Raw genomic sequence first — 27,366 nt, 5'->3', positions numbered from 1 at the left:
ACTTCGTAAATAACATAAACCGGAAGCGCCTAATAGACAACCAACGTGTAGGATGAAGGTTCTGGCTGGGTCTCGGGTTCTCATCTCAACCCCCAGGCGTCCTCTCTCATACTTGAGCCTGGTTTTCAGGGGCCTGTTGCTTGAGAGCTCATGATTGTCTGAAAATGTGTAAGGAATTACTTCTGAAGTGTATCGTCTCTTCCTTACCGATTTGGGAGTCGGGATAACGAGGCAGGAGTGGGAGCAGAGAGAATGGGTTTTTCCCGAGGGCAACATATTCTCCCCCCGTTTTTGTTTTTTTGTTTTTTCCTTTGACCTTTTCTACTAAGAACTGGATTTGGCAGGGGCATGACACGCCTGCTGTGTACAAAGCACCTTGCTTGTGGCTAACGCCTTCCTTTTGATCTTTGTAAAACTGCCTCCTTTCTCAATTCTCCACTGCACTAAGAGTTTTCTGGTTTTGCTTCTGTTTTCCGTTTCTTCTTATCTTTACTCGAGTACTTATTTTCCATCTACTGTCCTTGGAATTCAAGGTTCTGTCTTACTTGTCCTTGTACCGTGAGTTATACACCATTTAGTTGCTGGGAAGCCCGAGGAGACGGTAGTTCTCCATTTTCTTCATTCAAGCAGAACCTTTTCTAAGCACTGTGCGGGACTTCTGTGAAGAGAGCCAGCCCTACGGGGGTCCATTTTCATTTGGTCACCTCCCAAAAGCTTCCCTCCAAGGGGTCCATGTTTCAGGTGTTAGAACATGCCCTTAAGAGGGGGCTTCTTGCTTCTATGTTATAGATAGCATGACCATCTTGAATAAAAATAGTCAGTACCATCTTGGGCTTCTGGCTCCTGGTGGCCTGCACCCTAGGACACAAGAGCCTCTGGAATGTCTCAGCCTAGCTCCGGGTAACTGGATCACTGCTCAGATCCAACCAGCATTCTGGGCCTCTCAGACTCAGCTGTTTTTAGCAGTGAGATTAGTGGGAGGGGTGCAAATAGGCCTTGGTGTTCTGGGAGGCCTGCTCCCCCCGCCCATAGTCTGAGGTACATTTGCTTTATTAAAACTCAGCTGTTGAAGTGACCCAGGCGTGAAGAAATGAAAAGCTACCCTCACCAGCTGCCAGTGGCTGCAAGCTGCCCCAACTCCCCACATAAGGACATGTTACTCCTATTAGAAACCACTGGCCCCTTGGTTCCTTCAGATGGGGGCCATCTGCCAATCATAAATCAGCCTTGTGGCCCCTCCAAATAAAGAACTCTACCATCCCAGCTGGCAGTCTCTTTGTACTTGATGGCCGGCCCTTTTAAGAATCCTATTCTTGAACATATATTTCTTTCATAATTAAAAAAAAATACAAAAGGTAATAAAAATAGAAGAACTCTGCAGCGCTGAGATTTGCCACTCAATAAAGAACTCAGCAAGTCAGAAGATTCTGGATCATATAAGGATTACGGGGAGAAAAAAATAAATCAATTCCTTACCCAGAGAGCAGAAAAATATAATAATGAAAGAGAGAATTGGGGTTTTTCGAGACCTGGAAAGAAAAGATTGCAGAGAAGACACCGTCGGCCTCTTCCTCGCCCTGACCTAGGGTTCACGTGCAGAAGCATCAGTGGATGTCATAGATGGGCTAAAGGTCACCTTGTGCCAATGAATGGTGCAGTGGTCTGTGTGAGAGTCCCAAGGATGCGCTGCTGCATAACTGCAACAAGACTTGGGATGCTTGAAGGAGAGACAGAAACAGTAATCAGAAGGGGGGGGGAGCACATTTCTGGTTCCATGAACCCCTCCTCCCTGGGGATATCCCCCCCCCCGAGGATCCGGCTACTACTCCTGTAGACAGATTTTGCAGGGTAAATGTAGTCTTCGAACCTCAAAACTACCCCAGCTCGGCCACCTTGACCTTGGGCAAGTTACCATGTGTCTTTTTCTGTATTGAGCAAGTACAAAGAAACCCGTCTGTCTCATCACCATTGAGTCTTTATGCAATGATGTGAGAAAGTGCCTGCAGTGCACACTGTAAGAGTTCAATAATAGCGCTGAGTTCATCCTGCTCGCCCTTGCCGGAGCGGGCTGCCCCTCTGAGGCTCGTGCGGCATGCCTGAGCCTCCCTCGGAAGGAGATTTCTCTTCTCATTTTTCTCTGTTCACTAACAGGACTGATGACCTCTGTAACGGAGGGTCTCTTTTGCTTTATGGAATAAGCAAACTGGTAAAAAGTCATGATATTCCTAACTCCTAGAAAGTGATTTTTTTTTTTCCTACCTGCATCCTTCACAAAATTGCTGCCTAGCACCAGGGTAGCTTCCAGAACTGAGCTATGCTTTTGTGAGCATGGCCATGTTTCACAAGTAAGAGGACAAGACAGAGCCCACAGCCTCAGGGACTTTCAGGAGGGTGTGTGTGTGTGTGTGTGTGTGTGTATGTGTGTGTGTGAGAGAGTGCATGTGTGTGAGTGTGTGCGCGTGTGAGTGTAAGTGTAGTGTGTATGTGTGTGTGAGTGTATGTGTGAGTGCATGTGTGTGTATGTGAGAGTGCATGTGTGTGTATGTGTGTGTGTGCGTGTGTGAGTGTATGTGTAGTGTGTATATGTGTGTGAGTGTGTGTGTGTGAGAGAGTGCATGTGTGTATGTGTGTGTATGTGTGTGTGTATGTGTGTGAGAGAGTGCATGTGTGTGAGTGTGTGCATGTGTGAGTGTAAGTGTAGTGTGTATGTGTGTGAGTGTGTGTGTGAGTGCATGTGTGTGTGTGCGTGTGAGTATATGTATAGTGTATATGTGTGTGTATGTGTGTGTATGTGTGTGAGAGAGTGCATGTGTGTGAGTGTATGCGTGTGTGAGTGTAAGTGTAGTGTGTATGTGTGTGTGTGAGTGCATGTGTGTGTGTGTGCATGTGAGTGTATGTGTAGTGTATATGTGTGTGAGAGAGTGCATGTGTGTGTATGTGTGTGTGTATGTGTGTGTATGTGTGTGAGAGAGTGCATGTGTGTGTATGTGTGTGTGCGTGTGTGAGTGTATGTGTAGTGTGTATGTGTGTGTGAGAGAGAGAGAGTGCATGTGTGTGTATGTGTATGTGTGCGTGTGTGAATGTATGTGTAGTGTGTATATGTGTGAGTGTGTGTGAGAGAGAGTGCATGTGTGTATGTGTGTGAGTGTATGTGTAGTGTGTATATGTGTGTGTGTGTTGTGTGTGTGTGTGTGTGTGTGTCCATTCTGCATAAGGCACATCAAGAGCGTCTTTGGTGAATCCTTAAGCTCTGTCAGCACACTGACTTCAAACAAAGCTTGCTCCCTTTCCCTTCCTTTTCATCTATAAATGCAGCCTCGACTTGTACAATATAAGAACTGGTTCCGGGGGGGGCGAGATGGCTCAGCAGGTAAGAGCACTGACTGTTCTTCAGAAGATCCTAAGTTCGAATCCCAGCAACCACATTGTGGCTCACAACCACCTGTATTGAAATCTGACACCCTCTTCTGGTGCGTCTGGAGACAGCTACAGTGTACTTAGATATAATAATAAATAAATCTTTAAAGAAAAAAAAAAAAAAGAACTGGTTCCAACACAGAACCACAGAGTCAGAGGCTTCCCTAAGGATGAAAGGGAATAGTTACTACTCAGTGGTGTGTCTCCGTATTTTAACAAACTGTCATATAAATCCAGTCCTAACAACTCCTTGGATCAGCAAGATGGCTCAGTGGATGAAGGAACTTGCTACCAAGCTTGATGGCCTGAGTTCAGTCCCCTAGGACTTCCAAACATAGTGGAAGAAAACTGACTCCCATGAGCTGTCTTCTGACCTCCACATGCATGCTTTGAGCATGTACACACACACACACACACACATTTTTAAATAGAGCACAAAATTAATTTTTAAATCCATACAGTGCAATTGGTTTATAATGTCTGTTAAATCTCAATATGTAAGTCCTTTTACTAGTCTGTATTTTTATATGCAATGTATTTTTTAAACTCTATTATTTGTTCAGCCGAGCTCCTCATACTATTTATCAGTTGCATCTTATATCGCTGACTTGGGAGCAGTCCCATCCAGAGGCCTGATCGGGCCCAGTGTAGGGTGTTGATGGGGACTCCTGTGTAAGCAAAGGTGTGCATGCCCTTATCTAGGAGGCCAAGAATGCCTGGCAACCTTACCGTTTCCTCCATCTGATAGCAATTCATTAAGGGCTCCTACTTTGTATGAAAACCGCGGCAGCCCAGGTCTCTTGTTTCTTCTGCACTCACTACCTAGAATCCCTGGGAATGAGGCTTGCTTTGCCTTCTCCATTGCCTCTTCCCACAGAAGGCAGTGTGGAGCAGCCCTCCTGACTTCTGAGATGGGAGTGACTGTTGCTCTTCTGGCCCCACCTCAGCTATGACAATAGATCAAACCCTTCTCAGTGCCATGATTTCTGCTTAGCAACAGCCACCTCTCAAGCCACTTGTCAGCCATGACATTGCCACGAAGCAGTGACAGCAAATCAAACCAACATGTTCTTAGAGAGAGGGTGACTGCAGAACCACCAAAAGGGCAAACCTGACCAGAACAACACCCTCCTTCCTTCCATAGCCGCAAACCCTAGATATGCCAACTCGGTTCCCAGCATCATCAGAAGCCCCTTGGACTTTACTCCCCACCTGGGTCAAACCGGGTCATCCAGAACCTTCTAGACCTCAGTAAGGAAAGAGAGTGCCCGTGGCAATCCACCTGTTGAGTTGACCTTGGATAGAGGATTCTGTCCTGCTGACTAGTCTGCATGGTGGCTATTCTGTCTTTCTCCACGTTTGTCCTCATCAGCTTGGAGATGTGTGAGGGGTCTGTTTATTTGGCTCTGAAATAAGGTGGATTATACCCAGGGTAGCAAGGCTTAGCAGGGGATGCAGACTGGATTCTTTTTCTTCCCTCACTTTTTAAAATGCTTTGTTTGTTTGTTTGTTTGTTTGTTTGTTTGCAGTGCTGAGATTTGAACCCAGAGCCCTGTGTATCTGAGGCGAGAGCTCTACCACAGGCCTCTGAGCTTTTGGCAGGGCCAGACACTGTGACATTCACTCACATCTTGTATGGAGCCCAACCAATATTATTAGCTTTGACACATTATTTCCCCAGGAAAATGCACAGGAGAGGAATCCTCCCCAGTTTGAAGCAAGGTGTTCCTGAACCCAACCTTTGTGTCTCTCTTATATGATATTAATAGATGACTTTCATAGATTCTCCCTCCCCATCTGACTGAAGCAAAGCACACACACACCACATATACACCGATTTAAATCTACGAAGACATCCGCTTACTAATAATATTCCTTTTGGGAATAAGGAAGGCACAAGACAAAACAAACCAACTTGAAGCAAGGCAAACTTTATTGCATGTGGAAAAGCGATACATGGGAATTAAATAGGATTGTCAGGAGCCACGAAAACATACATTCTGCATATCTTCTGCCCTGCACCAGGAGGGCTTGCTCACTCCTCACTTTCATGGACCACCATCTAGAGAGAATGTGGATGCTCTCAGTCAAGTCAGGCAACAGAGACACTTCCTGGACCCCTCTCCCCGCAAGCATCAAGGAGTTGTCTGTGTATTTCAATGGGATGCAAGGAATTTGGGGGTCTATTGGGAGGATGCCTGAGTCCCCTCTAGGAGCCACAATGGGCCTGTGGGTACAGTAATTGCAGACACCTTCAGCCACCTCTAGAGGGTGCTCCCAAACAGCTTCTCTCATAGCAGAGGGCGCTGAAGAGACAGAGGTTTTTTGTTTTGGGGTTTTTTTTCCCCCATTATAAACGTGTTTCTAGTGAAGCTCCACCCAGGTAAATGATTGTAAAGAACGTTCTTTCTCTGAGCTTGAGAATCTCCGATTGGGAAATAGAGGATCCCCTACAGCAACTTCCAGTTCTGAAGGGTCTGTATCTCTTTAGGCATTCCCAGGTCAGCTTACCCGGCTAGAGGTGAAGTCCCGGGTCTTAGCCCGCAGCTTATTGACTTGTGATTCCGCGATATCAGCCCGTTCCTCGGCCTCCTCTAACTCATGCTGCGCTTTCCGGAACTTGGTGAGATGAGCATTGGCTTGTTCATCCTAAAGGCAAAGAGCCCAGCGGGTGGAATCTGTAGGATTCCCTCCTGGGTCTCCCCGTAAAAAGTGGGCGAGGCCACGCATGCGTCTGACTTACAGCCTCCTCGGCCTGCCTCTTGTAGGACTTGACTTTCACTTGGAGTTTATCCACCAGATCCTGCAATCTCAGCACATTCTTCCTGTCCTCTTCACTCTGCAAAGGAACGCAGGGATGTCGTTAAAGGAGGCGGGAGGTAGTGCTGTACTAGGGCCTGGCCAGTCTGGGAGTGCACACGTGTTCTGTCCCATTCCAAGCTTTGAGTGGTATTTGTACCTCGGAGAGGTGAGCTTTCCACCTACCTGATATGTGAGCTCCTTAACACGCCGCTCATACTTCCTCAGGCCCTTCACAGACTCTGTGTTCCTCTTCTGTTCCCCTTCCAGCTCAAACTCCAGCTCTCTAATCTGGAGAGATGTTTGAGATGTTATTCTAACGCTGAGCCCTGAATGGGGATGGGGGGAAGCTGGGCTTGGCCAGGCAGTGGTCCTCAACCCCCAACCCCCACCGATCAGGTACCCGCGTCTCCAGTTTCTGGATCTGCTTCTTGCCGCCCTTCAGCGCCAGCTGCTCAGCCTCGTCCAGACGGTGCTGCAGGTCCTTCACCGTCTGCTCCAGATTCTTCTTCATCCGCTCCAGGTGGGCGCTGGTGTCCTGCTCCTTCTTCAGCTCCTCCGCCATCATGGCGGCCTGAAAGGCAAAGCGTTGTGGCCAAGGCTCAAAGATCTTGCAGCGGTGGAAGCCGGCATTCCACGGTGAGCAGAGAGGATGCTTTACAGAAAGGACATGGAGCGGGTGAGGTCATGAATGTGTCAAGTTGAAAGAGGGCAAAAGCTACATCTGAGATATACATTTTTTAATAAAATAAACTCTACACAGACTGCGTGAGAAGCAGTATCCTAAACTGGTCTCCTGGGGAACTATCCAAAGCCCAGGTTTTGCTTTGTTTTGTTTGGTTTTTGTTTTGTAATCATCACCAACACACAGTTTCAAAAGCGCCTAAGGCTTGGAGGAGATTAACCTGAGACACTAGAATCCCATCAGGAAGAGACTCAAGAAGTAACGCCTAAAGGAAAGTAAAATAGTCCTGGGGTGATATTCCCATAGGAGGCAGTAGGTGGCGCCATTATAGCGACAGAACCAGAAAGCCTGGAGGAGACCCAGGAAAGTTAGAGAGGAAAGGAGCCATGTGACTGGATAGCACCCTCGGAGGGTCTCATTTCCAGATGCAAGTGAAAGAAACACCTCTCCAGGGGCAGGAAAGAAAAAAGTATACTTTTTTCTTGCCTTTCGCCCATCTGCGGCTTTTAACGGTTTAAGAGGGCACAGGTGAGTTTGAGCGGAGATGGGAATGGTCTGGGGTCGGCATGGACACCATGTGCGTCCTGAGAGGGTAGACTTCTACCGGTCAGGTGTGGGGTTAGAGAAAAGGAGGGCTTTAATGAGACACAGTATCAGCGGTCACAGTGGGGAGGTATCAGGAGCCTCACGTCAGTGATGGCCTTTTTGGCCTTCTCCTCTGCGTTCCTTGCGTCCCTGCAGGCATCCTCCACCTCACTCTGGAGCTGCGTGAGGTCAGTCTCCAACTTCTTCTTGGTGTGGATGAGGCTGGTGTTCTGGGGAGGAGGAGGGAGTGTCATACGGTGCGTCTGGGGTGGACCCTCACACCCCAGTCCTCCTGCCCTCACCTGGGTGTGCAGCAGCTGGACCCTCTCATTCGAATCCAGCAGCTCCTGCTCTGCCAGCTTCCGGGCCCTCTCCGTCTGTTCCAGCGTGGCCCGCAGCTCCTCCACCTCTGCCTGCAGCAGGTTAGCTCTGCGCTCCACGATCGCCAGCTGCTCCTTCAGGTCCTCCTGGCCCCGGAGAGCGTCATCCAGATGCAGCTGAGTGTCCTAGGCAGAAGACAAGAGCGTGTGAAGCGGAGAACTAAGGACCACAAACTTTGCCTAGTCTTTTCGTATCTGGACACTGGCAAAGTCCCCCACCCCCCAGGACGCTCCCTCCACCTTCAGCTGTCCCTGGACACTCCGGAGGTGCTTGATGGTCTCTGCGGCCTGGCGGTTGGCGTGGCTCAGCTGAATCTCGATCTCATTGAGGTCGCCCTCCATCTTCTTCTTCAGCCGGATGGCCTCATTCCTGCTGCGCACCTCAGCGTCCAGGGCGCCTTGCATGGTCTCCACTGTCCTCTGGTAGTTCCTCTTCAGCTGCTCGATCTCTTCATCCTTCTCTGCAATCTTTCTATCGATCTCTGATTTCACCTGGGTCAGTTCAAGCTGGATCCGGAGGATCTTGGCTTCTTCATGCTCAAGAGCTGCCTTTAAAAGACAAAAAAAAAAAAAAACACAGTTTCTGCGCTGCTCTAGAACAGACCTGTGACACGATCTTGGGTCAGCAAAACTCTGAGGAAAGATTCCTAAATCAAACTCCATAATAGTCCAAACTACCTTTAATGAAACGAACTTACCTTTAGTGCAGAAGTGAAACATTTTATGGTTACTCATTTATGATGGTGCAAATATAAAAAGTATTTACAATCTTCTAGTTGTTTAAGAGCAAGAGGCACCTTACAGCTATTCTAACTTCAGTTAAGCGTTTGTAGATTTTAAGGTGTAAACCTATTTTAACATAATGATTTTCTCCAACTTAAGACAGCTCACAGGCGTGGTCTTCCTCAGCCGCACGGTCATAGGGAAGGAGCAAGCGTTGGGACCATGATTCCAGAAGTGTGACTTGTGAACGTCTCAGGCACACGCTGTTGCCTCCCAACCCATCCTCACCTCTGCTTCCTCCAGCGCCATCTGGATGTCAGCCTTCTCCAGCTCCATCTGTTTTCTGGATTTCTCTAGCTCATGGATGCTTTTACCGTTCTCGGCAATTTGCTCAGTGAGATCCGCTATCTCTTCTGCAATGAAATGAGTTCGCACTGCATTTGAACGCCTCTGCACAGGCTCCCGGGGATGTGAAGCACCCACTAAAGGCCTGTTGATAGCTCTCTAACTCTAAAGACCTCTGCTTCTCAGAGAAAAGGCATTGTATAGAGACTCAAAACAACAGCTTGTTGGTTGGAGAGATGGCTTAGTGGCTAAAAGCATTGACTGCTCTTCCAGAGGTCCTGAGTTCAATTCCCAGCAACCACATGGTGGCTCACAACCATCTACAGTGGAATCTGATGTCTTCTTCTGGTATATCTGAAGAGAACATACCCATATAAATTAAATATCTAGATAAATAAATAGGTATCAAGAGAGAGAGAGAGAGAGAGAGAGAGAGAGAGAGAGAGAGAGAGAGATCTTTAAGAAAAACCAGCTTGTTGACAGTGAACAGTTTCTATGGGTGCATCAGCAGACCCATGTAGAGGAGCTTGAATAACAGAGTCTCATCCACCGTCACACACTCTGGCCACGATGGGTGACAAGAAGGGTTTCCCACAACCTCAGACAGTTCAGAAAGGCTTACGTTCTAAGTTCTTATTCTCCCGTTTCACAGTTTCAAGTTGATCCAAGGCTTCTTCATAGGCATTCTTCAGTTTGAAGAGCTCAGTGCTCAAGGATCGGGATTCCTTGAGAGCTGCCTCCAACTCTGCCTGGCTCTCCTCACACTTCGTCTTCCACTCAGCTAACACCTGCAGCAGCATCGTGGAGAGGTTGTGTCAGCGAGCTCTCTGCCAAGCGTCTAACAGAATGTCACCCCTGAAGTGGCTACTCTCAGAGTTAGCGTTCTCTACCGTTGCCTGATCTAGATTACTGAACAAGCAAAGATCTTTTTCCATTAGCTTACTCTAGATAATCAATCAGTAACTGCTGCCATATCCAGAAGACAGATAAATTCTTAAAGAAGGAATTAGCAAGACATGATCACCCTTTTCCTAATACAAAAGAAAGAAAGAAAGAAAGAAAGAAAGAAAGAAAGAAAGAAAGAAAGAAAGAAAGAAAAATGGCCCTGAACGGAAGTATTTCAGTAAAGCACTGGTTCAAACCACGCCTATCTGTCACAGGGGGGGACCTAAGTTGGAGTTTCAGCCATTTAAAGGCACAAATATGTGTGATGGAAAAGATTGTGTATGTGCGATGGAAAAGATTGTGTCCTAGTGGAAACTGTTTCACTGCTACAACAATCCTCTGAAGGGACTTCTACCCCATCCCATTCTCAGTCCATGCCACAATGGAGAAATTGCTAGTGAAGTTCAGGGAATGTGTTAAGGCCACCATGCTAAGGGCAGAGCAGGGAACCTATCCCTCCTCCTTTAGCCCACACAACGTGCCCACGCCGTGGTGCTCAGCCAGCACGGAGCGTCCCCACACCTTGTCAAAGTTCCTCTGCTTCTTGTCCAGAGCGGCAGCCAAGGAGTTGGCTCTTTCCACATCCACCATCAGATCCTCCACCTCCCCTTGCAGCCTCTGCTTGGTCTTTTCCAAGGAAGCACATTTGGCATTCACAGCCTCTACTTGCTCCTCCGAATCCTGAAGGCGCTGAGCAAGCTTTTTTCTTCAAGAAAAATAAGGAGAAAGCTGATGTCGTTAAGTTTCCATCATCTCCTCGAACGGCACTGCTCACCATGCTGGAGATACCAACTGCACGGCTCACTCGCGCCTCTGCTCATTAACCTTAAGAGAATTCCCCCATCTGCTCAGAGTCTGTGACCAAGGGCCTCTTTCAGGTCTAACCTCAATCAAAGCTGGTGTCTGAATGAACTGAGCTCATTCAGTTACATTTTACCTTTCAGCCAATGTTACATTTAAAGAAATCTTGAGTAACAAAACAAATTCATTCATTAGATTCATCCCTGAGTCACTCTAGAGCCTGTGTGCTAAGCCATGAGATCCCTTAAGGGTTCTAATTAGAGACACATACTTGGCCTCCTCCAGCTCCTCTGTGCGCTGGATGGCATCCGTCTCATATTTGGTCCTCCACTGGGCCACCTCGCTGTTGGCCTTGGACAGCGCCCTCTGCAGCTCGGCTTTGCCTTCCTGTTCCTCCTCGTACTGTTCCCGCAGCAGGTCACAGTCGTGGCGGGAGGACTGCAGGGCGTGGGCCAGCGCGTTCTTGGCCTTAAGAAAAATCAAAAGACACCCCAGTGGATTAGGAGTGTGTGCACCACACAAGTCAGACGCGCTCTGCTCTCAGCACTGGCTGAAGCATCACTTCTTTTCCAATCTTGATTCTATTTTGCAGATGCCATTTGAAAACGAGAACCAGCAAAGCCGCCTTCAGAGTGGGTACCTTGTTCTCTTCCTCCAGTTGCCTCTTGAGCTCCTCTATCTGTTGGGTAAAGGCCTGCTTGCTCCTGGAGAGCTGAGATACGATGCTTTCCTTTTCTTCCAGTTGACGACTCAGCTCGCCTGTGTCAGGAAGGAAATAGCTCATTCATTCATTCATCCATTCACTCGCTGACCAAGTGTAAGACATTGGGCCAAATAGGGCGGGGGTGTGCAAGTAATAAAGGTAAGATCCCCCTCCCCTGTCCTCTTGAGAGTAGGAGTGTGTCCCTGAAAAGCAAATAGCAGCCTAATAAAATACTGCCGTAAACCCTACGAAGCCAGGAGTGACCTCTGCCGGTGAAAGCTGAGAGAACCATTCTGAGTTTGAACAGGGCACCTCTCCCGCTCCCGCAGCACCTCCCCAGTGGCTGATGACTGCACCTGTGTCATTAAGGCAAACTACTTAGGACTTGGCCTCTCTGGAAATTTGAAATTATACTCTTGGGTGACTATGATCAGCTCGTGTGTGTGCAGAAGTCAGAGGGGAAGGCAGGCAGGAGGTAGAAAGGCTGGGCTCCTCCTGGTCCCATCCAGGTTGTCAGATGGAAGCTTGACCCTCTGCTCGCTGCCCGTTTTCACTGAAGAGACTCGGTGTTCTCCTCCGGGAGATTTGGGGCAGCCTCTTTTGTGTGTTACTTCCATTTATTTTTTTCTGAAAGTATGTTTTTAGAAATCCTCCCTCACCAGGTGTGGGTGAGGCAGGCCTTTCAAAACAGGGTTGTGGAAGCAGAGGCAGGCAGATCTCTGTTAAGTTCCAGGCCAGCCTGGTCTACACAGGGAGTTCCAGGCCAGCCTGGTCTACACAGGGAGTTCCAGGCCAACCAGGTTTATAGAGTGGGACCCTGTCTTTAAAACAAAGCAAAGCAAAACAAAACAAAACATTCTTTCCCCACAAAGGGTGCTGCCCCTGGGAGGGAAAGCCTTCTGGCATTCCAGCTTGGCATCCGGACATAGCATCCAGGCTAGATTGAACTGAACCAAGCTTGGCTCACCCGCCTCTGTCTGCAGCCGGGACTTCTGTGTGGTCAGCTCACTTAGGCTCCTCTGCGTCTCCTCATTCTTGCCCCTGGCCTCACTTAACTGGTCCTCTAGAGTTCGGCAGATCTTCTCCAGATTGGCCTGCAGGTTGGAAAGAGGAGGGGGGGTCGGCAGGTGGCCTTTGGTCGACCCACTGCAGCTGCCCTTCCGGGTCTGCCTAGCCGGCCCCTCACCTTGGATTTGGACACACTCTCCACGCTGCTGGAGAGGTCATCGATCTCCAGCTTGAACTCGCTCTTCTCCTTCTCCAGCTTCTGCTTCACCCGCTGCAGGTTGTCGATCTGCTCCGCCAGCTCCGCAGCGCTGTCCGCGTGCTTCTTCCGAAGAGCGGCCACCGTGGCCTCGTGCTGCAGCGTGGCCTCCTCTAGGTCCCTGCGCAGCTTCAAGAACTCAGCCTCACGCTTCTTGTTCAGTTCAATCTGGGTGGAGGTGACACCGCCCGCCTCCTCCAGCCGCTCACTCAGCTCCTCCAGCTCGCGGGCGTAGTCGCTGCGCTGCTTTTCTGCCTTGGCCCGGGTGGCCCGCTCTGCCTCTATCTCTTCCTCCAGCTCCTCGATGCGAGCCTAGAGAGAGCGGGGGTGCCCAAGAGACTCTCAGGCTCACAACAGCTAACATGGCATCTGAATAGGTGTCATCGACCCACGAATGCATGAAGAAGACATCCTTTACTTAAATGGTGGCACAGGACTCATCTATAAAAAGAATGAAGCCCTACCATTTGCAGCAAAACGGAGGGCGCCAGACACTGGAAAAACAAGTGGTACCTGTTTTCATGTGAAGAATTTAAGTCAATCTGAAATGGTGATTGCTAAAGGTGAGGAAGGTGGGGAACTTAGCCAAGAAGGGGCTGGGTGAAGGAACACTATGAGCACGTGATGAACTAGCACATGGAAACCTATTAATATACAAAATTAGATGATGATGACAACGACGACGACGGAGAAGAGGTTATGTTCCCACCAGATGAACCTGCTCATGGATGTTCCCCTAGAGAAACATAAATGCTGCTGATTTTCTTCCAAATGAATCTTTTCCTGCACCATTATGGTCACTAACTACCCAGGGAATTTCCCCACCCCCCTCCATGCATTTTGTTGCAAGTTTGGGGGACACGGTCATCACTGCTATGTCAGCCTGTCAGAGTGAGGTCCCATGAGGCAGCCACACAGTCCTACCCTACCTACTCTGACTTCAGCAGACACCGCTCAGGTTTCTGAGCGAGCCACGTGGGCAAGCGAGAGCTGACCACCTCCTCCTACCTGTAACTCTTTGATTTTCTTCTGAAGCTGGAGGCTCAAGGTCTGCTCATCTTCTACTTTGCTTTGCAGCTGACTATATTCAAAGTCCTTCCTGTGGCAGGACACAGAGAGCGCATGAAGAGGGGATCCCCAGCCACTCACAGAACGGAAACTGTGTTTGGGGGGTGGGGCGGTCGTACTTCTTGAGCCTCTCGTCTAGCTGTTGCTTGTCGTTCTCCAGATCTAATATGGACTCTTGGGCAAGCTTCAGGTCTCCCTCCAGCTTCCTTTTGTTCCTTTCTAGGTCCACACGCAGCTTCTTTTCTTGTTCGAGGGAGCTCTCCAGCTGCAAGAGGCATCATTCCTGCTTTAGGATCAAATGATTCCTGATTGGATAACCCCAGCCCCGCCCCTGCCCTGAAGCCTCAAGGCTCTTGAGACTGATGCCCCGTGCTCACGTCATCCACTTGCTGCTCCAGCTTGCTCTTGAGCTTGCTCAGAGAATTAACCTTGTCTTCCTCAGCCTGGAGGTCATCCAGGGTCTGTTGGTGGGCCTCTTGGAGGGCCTTCTTCTCCCGTGTTAGCTTTGCAATAGTTTCATCCAGGCCTGCCAGTTCTTCGGTAAGGTTTTTGACCTAAAAGAAACCACAGCATAAGAAGGAGAAGGAGAAGCAGGAGGAGGAGGAAGAGGAGGAGGAGGAGGAAGAGGAGGAGGAGGAGCTTGATTAGCAATGAGTACATCGAGCTGGAGAGAAACCGCAAGAAGAGCGAGTACCTTGTTCTCCGTGGCGTGCTTCTCCTTCTCAACCTTGGCCAGTGTCAGCTCAAGGTCATCGATGTCCTTCTTCAGCTCTGAGCACTCGTCCTCCAGCTTCCTCTTCTTGGCCGTGAGCTCCGCGTTGATCTCCTCCTCGTCCTCGGCTCTCTCGGTCACCTCTTTGATTTTGGCCTCCAGCTGGAACTTGGCTTTGATCAGCTGGTCGCATCGTTCCTCAGCATCCAACAAATTCTCACTCTCCTTTAAAAAGAAATCACAAGTTCCTTTGAGGAGTGAAGATGGAGATACTACCATCTTTCTTTGTGAAATCCTCCATGAAGCACTCCAAGAAAAACCCAACATCCACTCATGCCTCACCCTCAGTTAATCCAGATTTCCTACAATCGTAATCATATCTAGGATCTGAAAAAGTAAGACTCCTAAAGACATACAGCCTGTACTTGAAGTTGCAGGTCATTTTTCTCCTGCACCAGAGTGACCAGCTTCTCCTCCAGCTCCTTCCTCTTTGCCTCTGACTTAGCCAGCTCATCCTTGGTTTTCTGGAACTCCTCCTTCATGGTGGCCATCTCCTTCTCAGTCTCCGCACTCTTCAGCAGGGGCTTGATCTTGAAGAAGAGTTTCATCCAGGGCCAGTGCTTGACGTTCATGAAGGCACGGATGTTGTACTGGATGCAGAAGATGGACTCCCTACAAACAAACAAGATGGCTCAGCAGGGAAAGATGCCCAATGCCATGCCTGACAGCCTGAGTCTGATTCCTAGGACCCACCTAGTGAAGGCAAGAACTGACTCCTACAAGTTGTCCTCTGACCGTTACAAGTAATCCTTGGCATATGTACTCACAGACAGAAACACAAAAGATGGATAGATAGATAGATAGATAGATAGATAGATAGATAGATAGATAGATAGATAATAGATATGATAGATAACATTAATAGATAGATAGATAGATAGATAGATAGATAGATAGATAGATAGATAGATAGATAGATAGATAGATAGATAAGATTAATAGATAGGTAGGTAGGTAGGTAGGTAGATAGATAGATAGATAGATAGATAGATAGATAGATAGATAGATAGATAGATAAGATTAATAGATAGGTAGGTAGATAGAGAAGATAGATAGATAAGGCCTAATTTTAAAAAAAAAAAAAAAAAGCAGCCTGGTGAATGTCTTTAATCCTAGTGCTTGGGAGACAGAGGCAGGCAATTCTCTGAGTCTGAGGCCAACTTGGTCTACAGAGCGAGTTCTAGGACAGCATAGGGCTACACAGAGAATCCCTGTCTCAATAAATGAACAAACAAATGAAGCATTGCTCATTCCTATTAGGGATTCTCTCCTCCCCTTCCACTTTCTCCCAAAGAGCTCATGCTTAAAGCAAGACCCCACTCAACCTCCTCTGCATCATCTTCTGGAATTCCACACGCATGAGAAACCCTCTGCACACGGCTTGTGTCCGAGTGATCAGTTTGGCCAAACGCTCATCCCGCATCTCTTCCAGGGTTCCTAGCAAGCCAGCCTTAAAGAACACCTTCAGAAAGGCAGATAAGAAGAATGAGCCGCCCAGCTCATTGTGTTAAGAGGATGCAAAGGCCCACAGCATGAAACAGAATTGATGCATTACCTTGGTGTGTCCAAATTTGTACTGTGTGTGGTCGATGTCAATGGAAGCCAAGAGCTTCTCGCAAGCTTTCTTGCTGTCGATGAACTGGCCCTCTGGGATGGCACTGGCATTCAGCACTCGGTATCTGCCATTGTGGACACAGAAATGATCAGGCTCTAGATGATGATCAGTGAATGCAGGCTTCTCTTCCTACAGACCAGAAAGCCTAGGTCCCAGGAAGTAAAGAAACTTGCCCATAGTCACTTTGCTGAAATCTAGGCCTTGGGGCTGTTGTGCCAGGGCTTGCTTTCCCTCCCCGTTATTTATCAGACAAGTTCCAAAGAAATGTAGATGACACAAGAACGTGACTCTTGACCAAACTGTAGGTTATGTCACGTGGAAGGCCAACCACAACTGCTCTTTTGAAACGGGTCTTTCCATGTGACATTTCTCCACTCACCTCCCAGCCCTTATTCATGTCAAAGGACAAACAGAATTTTGACGATGTACCTCTGTTTAAAGTCTCCATACAGGATCCTGTTGGGGAACCCCTTCCTGCAGATGCGGATGCCCTCCAGCACCCCGTTACACCTGAGCTGGTGCAGGACCAGGCTGTGTTCCATGGCCCCTAAGAACACAGGCGAGACACCTGAGCTTCACCCAGAAGTCCTTAAAGACTGAGCAGCAACTTCAGGACTGGCAGACGTCTCACCTGGGGTCTTGGTTTCGTTGGGTATTATACAGCGCACAAAGTGTGGGTGGGTGGTTCTTAAATTGGACATCAGCTTGTTCAAGTTTTCCTAAAAGGAAAAAAAAATAACATTTCCTTTTGCAGTCTACTGTAAACTTCCACAGAGACAAATACGTGCATGGTGGTGAGAACTAAACTATATGGCTTCAACTTAAGAGTTGTGAAATTAATTCTATCCTTGAAATAGTCTCAAACCCAGAGATGCAGAGAACTCACATAATTTGGACATCCTTGTCTTGAAAACCTAAAATCTAAAATGCTCTAAAATCTAAAATTTTCTTCTATAAATCTGAAATCATTTTTGAGTACCAACATGACACACAAATAGAACATCCCATCTTATGTAGGCAAGACAGCAGTATGCTTCAGATAGCATATAAAATTATCTACATCCTTCCTGGACAAGGCATATATGAAACAAAGATAAATTTTGTGTTTAGATTTGGGACCCATACTTGAGAAATCTCATTATATATGGATCAATCAAAAGAGAAAAAAAAAAAAAACTGAGGTCTGGTTTTTGGTCCCCAGCACAGGGAAATGTGACCTGCCTCAGTCATCTTTCTCCCAGGTTGCAAGATGGTCACCAACTACAAAATTGTTTACAAAATTAACATAGACAATGTGTCTGTCCCTGCCAGGGGCCAGGATGCTACTGCAGACATACTGAAGGCAGCTAGACGTTTGGAACTGAGATCTCGCTGCCCCCAGCCAGCCAGACCTGCTAGTTACAGTACACAATGGAACAAACCCTGGCCCCACATTTGTTAAACCTCATCTGTATATTGTCAGACTGTTAATTGATCTCAGGCTGAGAGCCGTCAGGCTGCATGACTAACCCTTGAATAAAGCAAGCCCAGAATCTCAACGTTGCTGGTTTTCCTGCGACTCAGGTGAACTGGTAATGGATTAACTTAAATTTGCCCTACCCTGAACAGTGCAGAGACGGTTTGGAAGGAAGAGCCTTTCTTCTTAGCGACTTTCTTCTTCCCACCGTCCGCTGCAAAACACAACGGAGCCCAGGCACTGTGAGTGGATGGATTGAGACTTTTGGGTGCTGTGGGAAAGGGATGTGATGTGAAGACAAAACCCGTGTGTCTGAAGTCCCTTAGTTACCATCTGTTGTAGCGAAGGTGGCATAGAGATGTGCCAGGAGTCTGTTGGAGGATTTCTGGTACAGCCCCACCACGGTCTCGTTCAGGGGGTCCTTGTTCTTCTCCAGCCAGCCTGAGACACTGTAGTCCACGGTGCCCGCATAGTGCACCAGGGAGAAGTGGGCCTCGGCCTTGCCTTTGCCCACCTTAGGCTTCTGGAAGTTGTTGGATTTTCCCAGGTGCTGGTCATACAGCTTGTTCTTGAAGGAGGTGTCTGTCGCCTTGGGGAACATGCACTCCTCTTCCAGGATGGAGAAGATGCCCATCGGCTGGATTTGAAGGCAAGGCAAAGCAGCTGAGTAAATAAGAGCGGGAAGACCATGGGAAGGAGCCACAGACAGACGGAGTGGGGTTGGATACCTTCTCGATGAGCTCGATGCAGGCCGCCAGGTCCATCCCGAAGTCGATGAAGGTCCACTCGATGCCCTCCTTCTTGTACTCCTCCTGCTCCAGCACGAACATGTGGTGGTTGAAGAACTGTTGCAGTTTCTCGTTGGTGAAGTTGATGCATAGCTGCTCCAGGCTGTTATACTGATGCCAAAAACATAACGTTCATGTGAAAAACTTAGACCTCTTTCAAAATGGAAATGCCATCAGCGTTCCTCCTCGTGGGTCAGGTCCCACCTGCTCCGCTATGTTTTCAGAGGCGATTGTGAGTCTTCTGCCTACATGGTTCTCCTGCCCCTGGGCCCCTCTTGTGCACTTATTTTGTGGTTACACTTCTGCATGACTGGCAGGCTTCTGTTTCTTCTCAACTAAACTACAAGCTTCCTATCTCCTCACCTGGCAAACACTGAATACACACTTGTGCCTAACTCAGAACCAGTCAGATAATTATATCAACCAGTACATGATTGACAGTACCTACCTACTTCTCTGGCCCTCTATTTGATTTTTCTTAATTTTACCTAATTGATGGTACCTTTTGAAAGTCCACTTGAAGGAAGTCTGCAGCTCTGTGTGTATCGGCATGTATCGGCATGTATGTGTATATTCACATGTGCACAAATGTGTGTGTGTGTGTGTGTGTGTGTGTGTGTGTGTGTGTATACCTGCATAAGTCAGATGACAACTCTGAATGTCATTTCCCAAGCAACACCCACCACGCATCTCTTTTTTCTTTCGGACAGGCTCTCTTGGCCTGGAAATTTCTGGGTAGGGTAGGCTCACTGGCCAGTAAGCCCCAAGGATCTGATTGTCTCTGCATGTACACTTCTGAGAACACATAACCATGTCCAGCTGTTTTGTTTTCTAATGTGAGTATTCTAGATACCATACTGAGTTCTCCCTATTTTCAAGGTAGGCAGTTTACTGAATTAACCATCTCCTTGTCCTCTCCAACTGTCTTAAAATAACACAAACTGTCCTGATGGGTTATCTCTCTCCTATTCAACTCACTCTTTCTAAACGTCCTACAAGAAAACCATCCTGGTGCCCTCTTTTTAGGGTTATGAAAACTCCCATATGAAGATATAAGAAAACATAAAATATACATACCTCAAAAATTTCAAAACCCGCGATGTCCAAAACCCCAATGAAGTGCTGTCTTGGTAGCTTGGTATCCAGTTGCTGGTTAATACGAGTGACCATCCACAGGAACAGCTTCTCGTACACAGACTTGGAGAGAGCATTCACAGCGTGGTGAACCTGCCGGAGGAGAGGCCAGCAAACTCGTAAGAGAGCAGCGGCCATCAGGCTCCTAGGCCCCTCCTGCACTTGAGGCAGTCCTTACCTGGTCCACGGTCTGGCCTTTTGTAACGTACTCATTCCCTACTTTCACTCTGGGAAAGCACAAGGCCTTGAGGAGGTCTGAGGAGTTCAGGCCCATCAAGTAGGCTGTTTTGTCAGCCACTGGTCAGAAAGGAAAGATCACGTTCAGCGAGGCAGGAGGAAAGCCATTTTCATATTCCTTGTCCCTTAAACGTCTCTGTGGGGCCCGTGACGCTACACCACCCAGAGAGTGTCTGTGGCAGACTTCATGGAGCAGCAGGATTGGGCTCCAGAAAGCCCTGGCCATTTTACATTGCATCTGGAGTAAGACCTTTCTAGGACTTCAGCAAGAGTGGGTGGAGGAAGCAGAGAGATGGCTCAGCGGGTAGAGGCATGGGACACCACCCCTGACAACCGAGTTTGATCCCAGGGACTTGTATTGTCGAAGGAGAGAAATAACTCTTAAAAGTTGTAGTCTGACTTCAACACATGAGGTATAGAATCCTTACACACACACAAAGATACACACACACACACACACACACACAAAACTAATAAGTGTTTTTTAACTAGATTGTAATGGCTCCTTACATTCATTGCAGGCCCAGAAAAGATTCATCCACCTCTCAGATTAATCATTTTCAAAAGAGGCTCTGGATGGCCCCAGGGGCCTGACCTCCCTGCTCCCACTCTGTAGCCTGCTGTGGTGACACTGTACCTTCAGTGCCATCTGGCTCAGCCTGCTCCTCCCGCTGCTTCTGCTTGAACTTCATGTTCCCATAATGCATCACAGCCCCCGTCAGTTTATAAAGTCCAGATTTCTCCTCCGGGGTGAAGCCCAGGATGTCGATGGCACTCTGCAACGGAAAGAACAGCTTGTCTGCCCACGGCCCTCCCTCTGTGGGGGCTCTCCCGCCCTCCTGTGGTCCTTCTTACATCCGTAGCTAACAGCTCCTCAGCGTCGTCAATGCTGGCCACCAGGATTTCACCCTGGCTGATGAACGGGTAGTCGTAAGGGTTGGTCGTAATCAGCAGCAACTCTGAAATGAGGAATTCACACACGTGGAATGAAAACTCCACCAGGTGGAATTGTGTTCCTGAGCCCTGGCCTGGGACTTCAACCACGGGGGTCCAAGTTAAATGCAGAAGTAGAATGCTCTAGAGCATTGGTTCTCAACCTGTGGGTCGTGACCCCTTTCGGGGTTAAGTGACTTTTTCATAAGGGTCACCTGAGACCATGGAAAACACAGATATTTTCTTAAGTGTAGCAAAATTGTAGTTATGAAGTAGTAACAAACACAGTTTTATGGTTGGGGTCACCCCAACACAAGGAACTGTATTAAAGGGTTCCAGCATTAGCAAGGTTGAGAATCCTAGGAAAATAATATTTGTGTTTTTGATTTGCAAATGAATGTTGCATGCCAGTGTATGTTGGAGACAGTGACTAAAAAAAACTGGATGACTACTGTGTGCCAGGTGGAGCCCTTGCTGGGGCGTAGGCTGTTTGGGATAGCTTTTCTAAAGTTGGCTGGAAACCTGCAGCCTGTTTGCAGGATGGAGCTCAGAACGCTAAGCTCTGATAGACAGAAAGGAAGGAAGGTAGTGGGCACACAGGCCTCTATCAGCTGAAAAAATATAGAGCCTGGCTGGGTGGGCTATCAGTTTGTGCTGGCTTTCCATGACCTGACATTGGTTCCTATGTTGAAACACAAGGGGGCGCTCAAGGATCATCAAGTGCTTAACTAGTCAAAAACTGCCATGGAACCAATAGATTTTGCCCCATTACAACACATCTGATCAGATTTTTCAAATTGGTACAGTGAGCCTGGAGAGATGGCTCAGGTAAAGTGCTTGCCACGGAAGCATAAGGACTGAAGTTTGAGTCCCCAAAACTCATATGAAAGTCAGGTGGATGTGGGGCTCTGCTTGAAATTCCTAGCAGAGACATGGGTCCTAGCAACATTCTGGTAAACTACAGTAGCTCCAGGCTTGGTGAGAGCCCTTGCCTTAATGCACAAGGTTGAGAGAAAAGACACCGTGTCATTCTCGGGCCTTGGCATGCACATATGTGCGCACACACGCGCACACACACACCAGCAGACAATGCATGCAACTCCACATACATAGTCATATAAATACTACATAATTTTAAAAATTGATACAGTTGTTGCCCAAAAGAGCCCTATCCCATGGCTGATACAAATCTGCATTGGCTGCAGAGTCACCTACAGGTACAACTAACTCTCCTGGGTCTGCCCAAAGGGTGACTGGATCCCCTCCACCCTGCCCGTACTCCTATCGGCTCACCAATCAGCTCCGGCTTCTTGTTGGAGAGAATCTGGTAAAAGATGTGGTAGCTTCTCTCAGCCTTCAGCTGAAAGGTGACTCTGGACTTTTCCAGCAGATCTGGAACAGAAGCACAGGGCCTGTCAGGGTTCACAATGCAACCCCGCCGTGGCTCCAAGGCTCCACCCATCCCCGTGGGCAAACTTACAAGTTTCAATATCTGCAGAAGCCAGCTTCCCAGTGGTGCCGAAATGGATGCGGATGAACTTGCCCTGCAGAGAGGGAGAGGGAGACCAGATCCTTCCATGACTGAGGAACTTCCTCTGGATTCCTGAGCACTGCCCCTAGAAGCCTTTTCCTCAGGAGTCTTCCCTCCTGTCCCTTCTTCTTCCATTTGGCGTGTCTGCCTCTCCCTGGACTTCCCAGATCTCATTAATGAAATAACCCAGGTGCTGAACCGTGTCATTTCCCTGATTACAGAATCCTTCCTACTGTGTTTAAGGCAATACCCAAAGTCTTCCTTGGGGCTAATGCCCTCGTTAGTGACGGGTCTCTTCTCCATCTTCTGCCTCCCCACCAGTCACATGGAACCTCTGCAGGAGTGTTCTACACACCGTCCCACCCTGGGGAGCATGAAGCCGCTCTTCCCCTCAACCTTTCCTTACCCTGCAGCTTTGGCTCCCATACCCAACCCCCAGAAAGAAAGTCCTTACCGGCCAGCCCTATCTGTTGGGGACCTGGTCCCCAGTTTCTCAGTTACATCCTTGGGGTTTTGAACCTCACATGCATGTGGCCTGTGCATTTGCTTTTTCACTGTCTCTTCCCACCGGGTGCTAAGTTCCCCAAGCTCCGGCACTAGGACTGTCCGGCAGGCTCAAAAGGACAGACTCACAAAGCGAGAGGAGTTGTCGTTCCTCACAGTCTTGGCGTTCCCAAAGGCCTCCAGCAGGGGGTTGGCGCTGATGATTTGATCCTCCAGCGTTCCCTAAGCAAGAAATCCAGGAGGAAGGAGAAATGCATTTGTAATCGTCATACAAAGAATCGTCACTAGCTCTGCTTTCCCTGCCTGCCTCGCTTCCTGGCTGCTCCCACGCTATCCCTCATGCTCTCCCACCCTAGCTCACGCTCTTTCCTTGCTCCCGTCCCCACCTTCATTTTGGAGTCCTTCTTCTTGGCAAGGTCCCCAGTGGCTGCAATTGTTGCAAAGTACTGGATGACCCGCTTGGTGTTCACCGTCTTCCCGGCCCCGGATTCTCCACTATTTAGAAGGATGGAAAGACAGATAAATTAGCCCTGTTCATAAACCAGCACCCTAACATGTCATCCAGTGATCTTCAACACACCTGGCACTCACATCAAATGAATATGAGCTGCCACACAGAGGGGTAGAGGACCTGGGCTACAGCCTTAGCTGCTACAAGCCTGGATAGTGGTAGTTCTCTGAGACTTTTTCTAAACCCACCCCTAACCTGTCTTTTCAACACGGACTTTGCTCCAAGCACTGTCTAATGGTCAGAGCCGAGGGGTACATCCATGGCCCCAGCTGAGAAACCTCTCTAAGCAGAGATACTCACGTGATCAGGATAGACTGGTTCTCACGATCTGTTAGAGGGGAAGAAAGCAGAGCTAATGGCTGTGTCCAAAGAGGTTCTTACCCACCATGCAAGCAGTGGGTTTCAACTATTGAGCTCCTTTTCCCTTGATTTATTTACATGCTTGTTTGTCTGCTTAGTCATAGATGGGGATTTAAAGAGCATCTGTCCTGAGAACGAGGCTCAGAGAAGTCAAGCCCTTGTTGAAAAATGAGGCCTCTTCTCATCCTCTGACCTCCAAGATGGTCAGTCTTTGCCTCTGACCCATAAGAGTGCTCTTTCCTATGGCCTAACCCATACTTATGCTAAACGCAAGCTCCTCACCCCGAGGGCCTAAAGCCTCATTTCTGTCTTGCTCCTCCTTCTCTAGGGCCTCACACCAGAGTGTCCCTGAGTCTGTCTAGCACCCACTCCCTACACCCATACTTGCTTCTCAAAAACACACCTGTCAGCATGAACTGGTAGGCATTGTCGGAGATGGAGAAGATGTGGGGTGGGGCCTCCTGGCGCTTTTTGCCTCGGTAGCCGTCCACCACCTCGGGGTTGTACACTGGAAGCCATTTGTAGGGGTTGACAGTGACACAGAAGAGGCCTGAATAGGTCTATGGGAGAAAAAAATACATGCACATCTATATCTATATATGATATGTGTATGTGTTGCCTTTACTAATATCTCAGGCTTCTTTGATAACTCATAAAGAAATCATGATTTCTATTGATGAATGAAGTAACTGAAATTTAAGGAGGGAAGCAACCAGTCCTCCCACAGCTAATACCATGCTCAGCTTTCTTACTCTTTGGGGCTCCTCATCCCAACCTTAGCTCCTCCTCCACTTTCCCCCCTCTCTACCTCTCTTCCTCTAGCCCCTCCCCTCCCCATCCCATCTGTCTCTGGCTTTTCTGGTTATTCACTTCTCTATTTCACCTCCTCTCTTTCGGCCAGACAAACAGGAATCTTTCAAAGCACCATCCCCCACACCCCTACCCCCCCCCTGATGTCCCAGCATAGCCAGTTGGGGAGCAGCCACTCACGTAGATCATCCAGGACGTGTATCGGTCCTTGAGGTTGTACAGCACAGCGGGCTCGTTCAGGTGGGTCAGCATGGCCATGTCCTCGATCTTGTCAAACTTGGGGGGGTTCATGGCATACACATCCTCTGGTTTAACCACCAGGGTCTGAAAGGGAAGAGTCCGGAGGCTTATCTAATGTTCCCAGCCATCGGACTGCTGAGGGTGCCTGGCACCATTGGAGAGGCTGCAGTCCAGGTGAGCAGAGGAAATGCCTGGTGACAGTGAGGGAAAGCGAGGTTATGACGGCAGGTGGCAGTGGGAAGGCATGAGGTCTGCTCCCACATAGGTCTACAGGAGAAAAAATACATACTTACATGTATGTATGTATGTATGTATGTACATATATACATATACATGTATTTTATATGTAATATATATGTGTGTGTGTTTTGTCTTTACTATTATCCCAGACTTCTTTTGATAACTCATAAAGAAGTGATTTCTATAGATGAATGAAATCCACTCAGGACTATTGATTCTGTCTGTCTGTCTGTCTCTCATTGTGACTCTCTGTCCCTCTCTCTGTCTCTCTTTCTCTGTCTTTGTCTCTCTGACTTTCTCTTGAGTCTGGGGTTGGGGGATGGTGACCAGTGTGATGAAAGAAGATTTCTGCGGACTAACTGGGGGAGTGGGGAGTGCTGTGACACAGAATTGGAGCCAAAGGAGGTTGTTTGGCTATGGCATTGGTTGTCCCTGTAGCTCTCCTATCTGCTCAGAGAAAATAGCATGTCTGCAGCAGGCCTGACCCGTGACAACAGAGAATGAGAGAAGAGGCACTGTAGCCCTGGGCTAGTGCCCACAGAGCCCGCTACCTTCACTACCCTGTAGAAGCAGCTGTCCGGCCCTGAGAACCACGCCCCCGTCTACGTAAAGCAGACATCCAGCCTGAGAACCACGCCCCTCTATGTAGAAGCGCGGTCCAGCGCTGAGATTCACGCCCCATCCTACTTCCTTTAGCACCTTCCCTGCTTTGGGGGGGGAAGCCACTGGCCCATCCTTCCCTTTTGCAGTGTCCCTAAAGCTCTGTTTTGAGAGGAAGACTTCCACCTGGTTCTGTCCTCTGTGGCGAGCCTGAGGCCCTGCGGGTGGGGCTGTCAGCCCCTGCCCTCTTTTCTCTTTAGGAGTGACTCTGGAAATAGTCGGTCCCTAAGCACTGTGGGCCACAGAGCTATCTTCCTTCCCTCCCTTAATCCACTTGGGCCGTGGGCTCTCTTGCCGCCTCTCAGGCATGTTCTCCCTAGAGCAGTGGAAATCCTACGATGAGACTAACTCCTGCCTTCTGTCCTGCTCTGGAAGCCCATTCTTAGATTTTTAATCTGAGATACGAGGAGATGCCCTCCTTCTGGGAGCTTCCACACGGGCGCTGCCCATTTCCTCCCTGTTCCACCGAATGATGCCATTTTGTCTCTTGAGTCTTCTCTGCTCCTGTCTCTGCTTCTGCCTCCATCACACACACCCTTACACACGTGGTGACTGAATGTGGTGACTGAAGAATACAGGACTTTGCATATGCCAGCCCAGTGTTCTATTACTGAGCCATACCCACGGCTCTTTTGTTTTCTTCCTTGTGACATTTTCAGATTTGGGATTTTCTAAAACCCCAAATTCCTCCCTTCCTCCCACAGAATATAGTGAACTAAGTTGCTCATCCCACGCCAGTTACAGAGAGCCTGGCTCTTTGACCTTGTTGTCCTTTAGGATCCCTAATACATCACCCTTTCTTCATAGCTTAGATGACTACTGGCAGAGCTAGGCAAACCTACAAAGGGTGGACGTTCTAAAAGTGCCCCACTCTTAAGATAGTGAGGCTGGTTCTCCGGCCCAGAACAATACAGTGATAAAAGACACCCAAAATTAAATGCTTTAGCCAGCCACTAGGGGGCCCATCTCCCATCCTTCGACAGAGGATAGAACATTCTTCTTTCTCCTAGTGTCTGGGATCCCTGCGCTGTTTCAGATGCTGAATTCCAGACCCAGGCTCTACCTCCTGAAGTGGGTGGAGCAGGGGTATATGCTTATGCAAAGCCATGTGAGGAGCTTGGGTCAGTGCTGAGAAAGAGAAAGACCAAGTGCCTTACCCTGCTGTCTTCTGTCTCCACAGTGACTTTCCCATCCTGGCTACTCTTAATTTTCCCCTTGACATATTCTTCCTTTGAGTCAACCACAAAGCAATAGGTTTTGGCATCAAAGGGCTGGTTCTGAGCTTCGATCCTCTCCTTTTCCGACTTGCGGAGGAAAGGTGCGGCTATGCCAAACACTTCCATCTCGGTGTCGCTACTCATGGTGTCGGCTGCAAAACAAACCACCAGTCAGCCCAGCTGCTCCCTGGGCCGGCAGCTGGCAGCCCCCTGCCCATCCTGGTATCAACCTGCCACCCTGCACCCTGCAGTGAATGAAGCCTCTCAGCCGGGGTCAAGGAGGTCTGGCCTGCTCCATGCCCAGTGGGGCTTCATACAAGAGTTCAGCACTGGGAATATAATCCGCTCATATTTGTTGAGTGGCTACTGAATGCCATGGGCCTAGACAGAATCTGTTCACTCCAAGTGTCTCCATTCTTTCAGTCTGGTGAAGTGGCCTTTGAAATGCCACTTTTGACACTTCGTCTGCCTTTTCTGAAAGCACGGGTAGGGCAAACAGAACATTCAAAATTAAATACCATGAAAAGAAAAAAAAAAGAAGTAAAGGAATTCCTTAAAGAGAGAATGCTAAGCAGAAAATGGCAGAGACAGCTTTGAACTGTTTTGAATTAGCATGGCTTCTTCCTCCCATGCTAAGAATAGA

General features: G+C 48.5%; 1 protein-coding gene across 1 annotated transcript; it reads right to left on the bottom strand.

Annotated features, from left to right (window-relative positions):
• Window positions 1–5,333: 5,333 nt before the first annotated feature.
• Window positions 5,334–26,871, bottom strand: LOC110331073 (myosin-3). The gene is made up of 39 exons (XM_021211432.2): window positions 26,664–26,871; window positions 24,547–24,690; window positions 23,960–24,116; window positions 23,497–23,524; window positions 23,072–23,180; window positions 22,815–22,907; window positions 22,131–22,194; window positions 21,944–22,042; window positions 20,573–20,676; window positions 20,355–20,493; window positions 19,659–19,777; window positions 19,424–19,573; window positions 18,287–18,457; window positions 17,889–18,195; window positions 17,702–17,772; window positions 16,734–16,821; window positions 16,532–16,649; window positions 16,043–16,166; window positions 15,813–15,949; window positions 14,844–15,099; window positions 14,410–14,652; window positions 14,093–14,269; window positions 13,835–13,980; window positions 13,656–13,746; window positions 12,570–12,959; window positions 12,351–12,477; window positions 11,321–11,439; window positions 10,952–11,148; window positions 10,402–10,585; window positions 9,557–9,722; window positions 8,878–9,002; window positions 8,107–8,415; window positions 7,789–7,992; window positions 7,591–7,716; window positions 6,620–6,790; window positions 6,403–6,507; window positions 6,161–6,256; window positions 5,929–6,066; window positions 5,334–5,479 (listed from the first exon to the last, which is right to left on the bottom strand). Exons 1-39 carry the CDS (start codon window positions 26,865–26,867, stop codon window positions 5,453–5,455), a joined length of 5,823 nt encoding a protein of 1,940 aa, XP_021067091.1. The 5' UTR covers window positions 26,868–26,871; the 3' UTR covers window positions 5,334–5,452.
• Window positions 26,872–27,366: the final 495 nt, after the last annotated feature.

Source organism: Mus pahari, chromosome 14, assembly GCF_900095145.1.
Source record: "Mus pahari chromosome 14, PAHARI_EIJ_v1.1, whole genome shotgun sequence".
NCBI lineage: Eukaryota > Metazoa > Chordata > Mammalia > Rodentia > Muridae > Mus > Mus pahari.
This window is presented reverse-complemented; position numbering and strand designations above follow the sequence as displayed.

Bases quoted from the DNA above. Each gene is read 5' to 3' on its own strand.
- LOC110331073 (XM_021211432.2), bottom strand. From the start codon at position 26,867: ATGAGTAGCGACACCGAGATGGAAGTGTTTGGCATAGCCGCACCTTTC. The intron at 19,778-20,354 runs GTACAGTGTCAC...CTTTCTGACCAG, and splicing joins TGAGCCAGATGGCACTGAAG to TGGCTGACAAAACAGCCTAC. The intron at 14,653-14,843 runs GTATGTCTTTAG...TTCTTTTTAAAG, and splicing joins TGCAACTTCAAGTACAGGCT to GAGAGTGAGAATTTGTTGGA.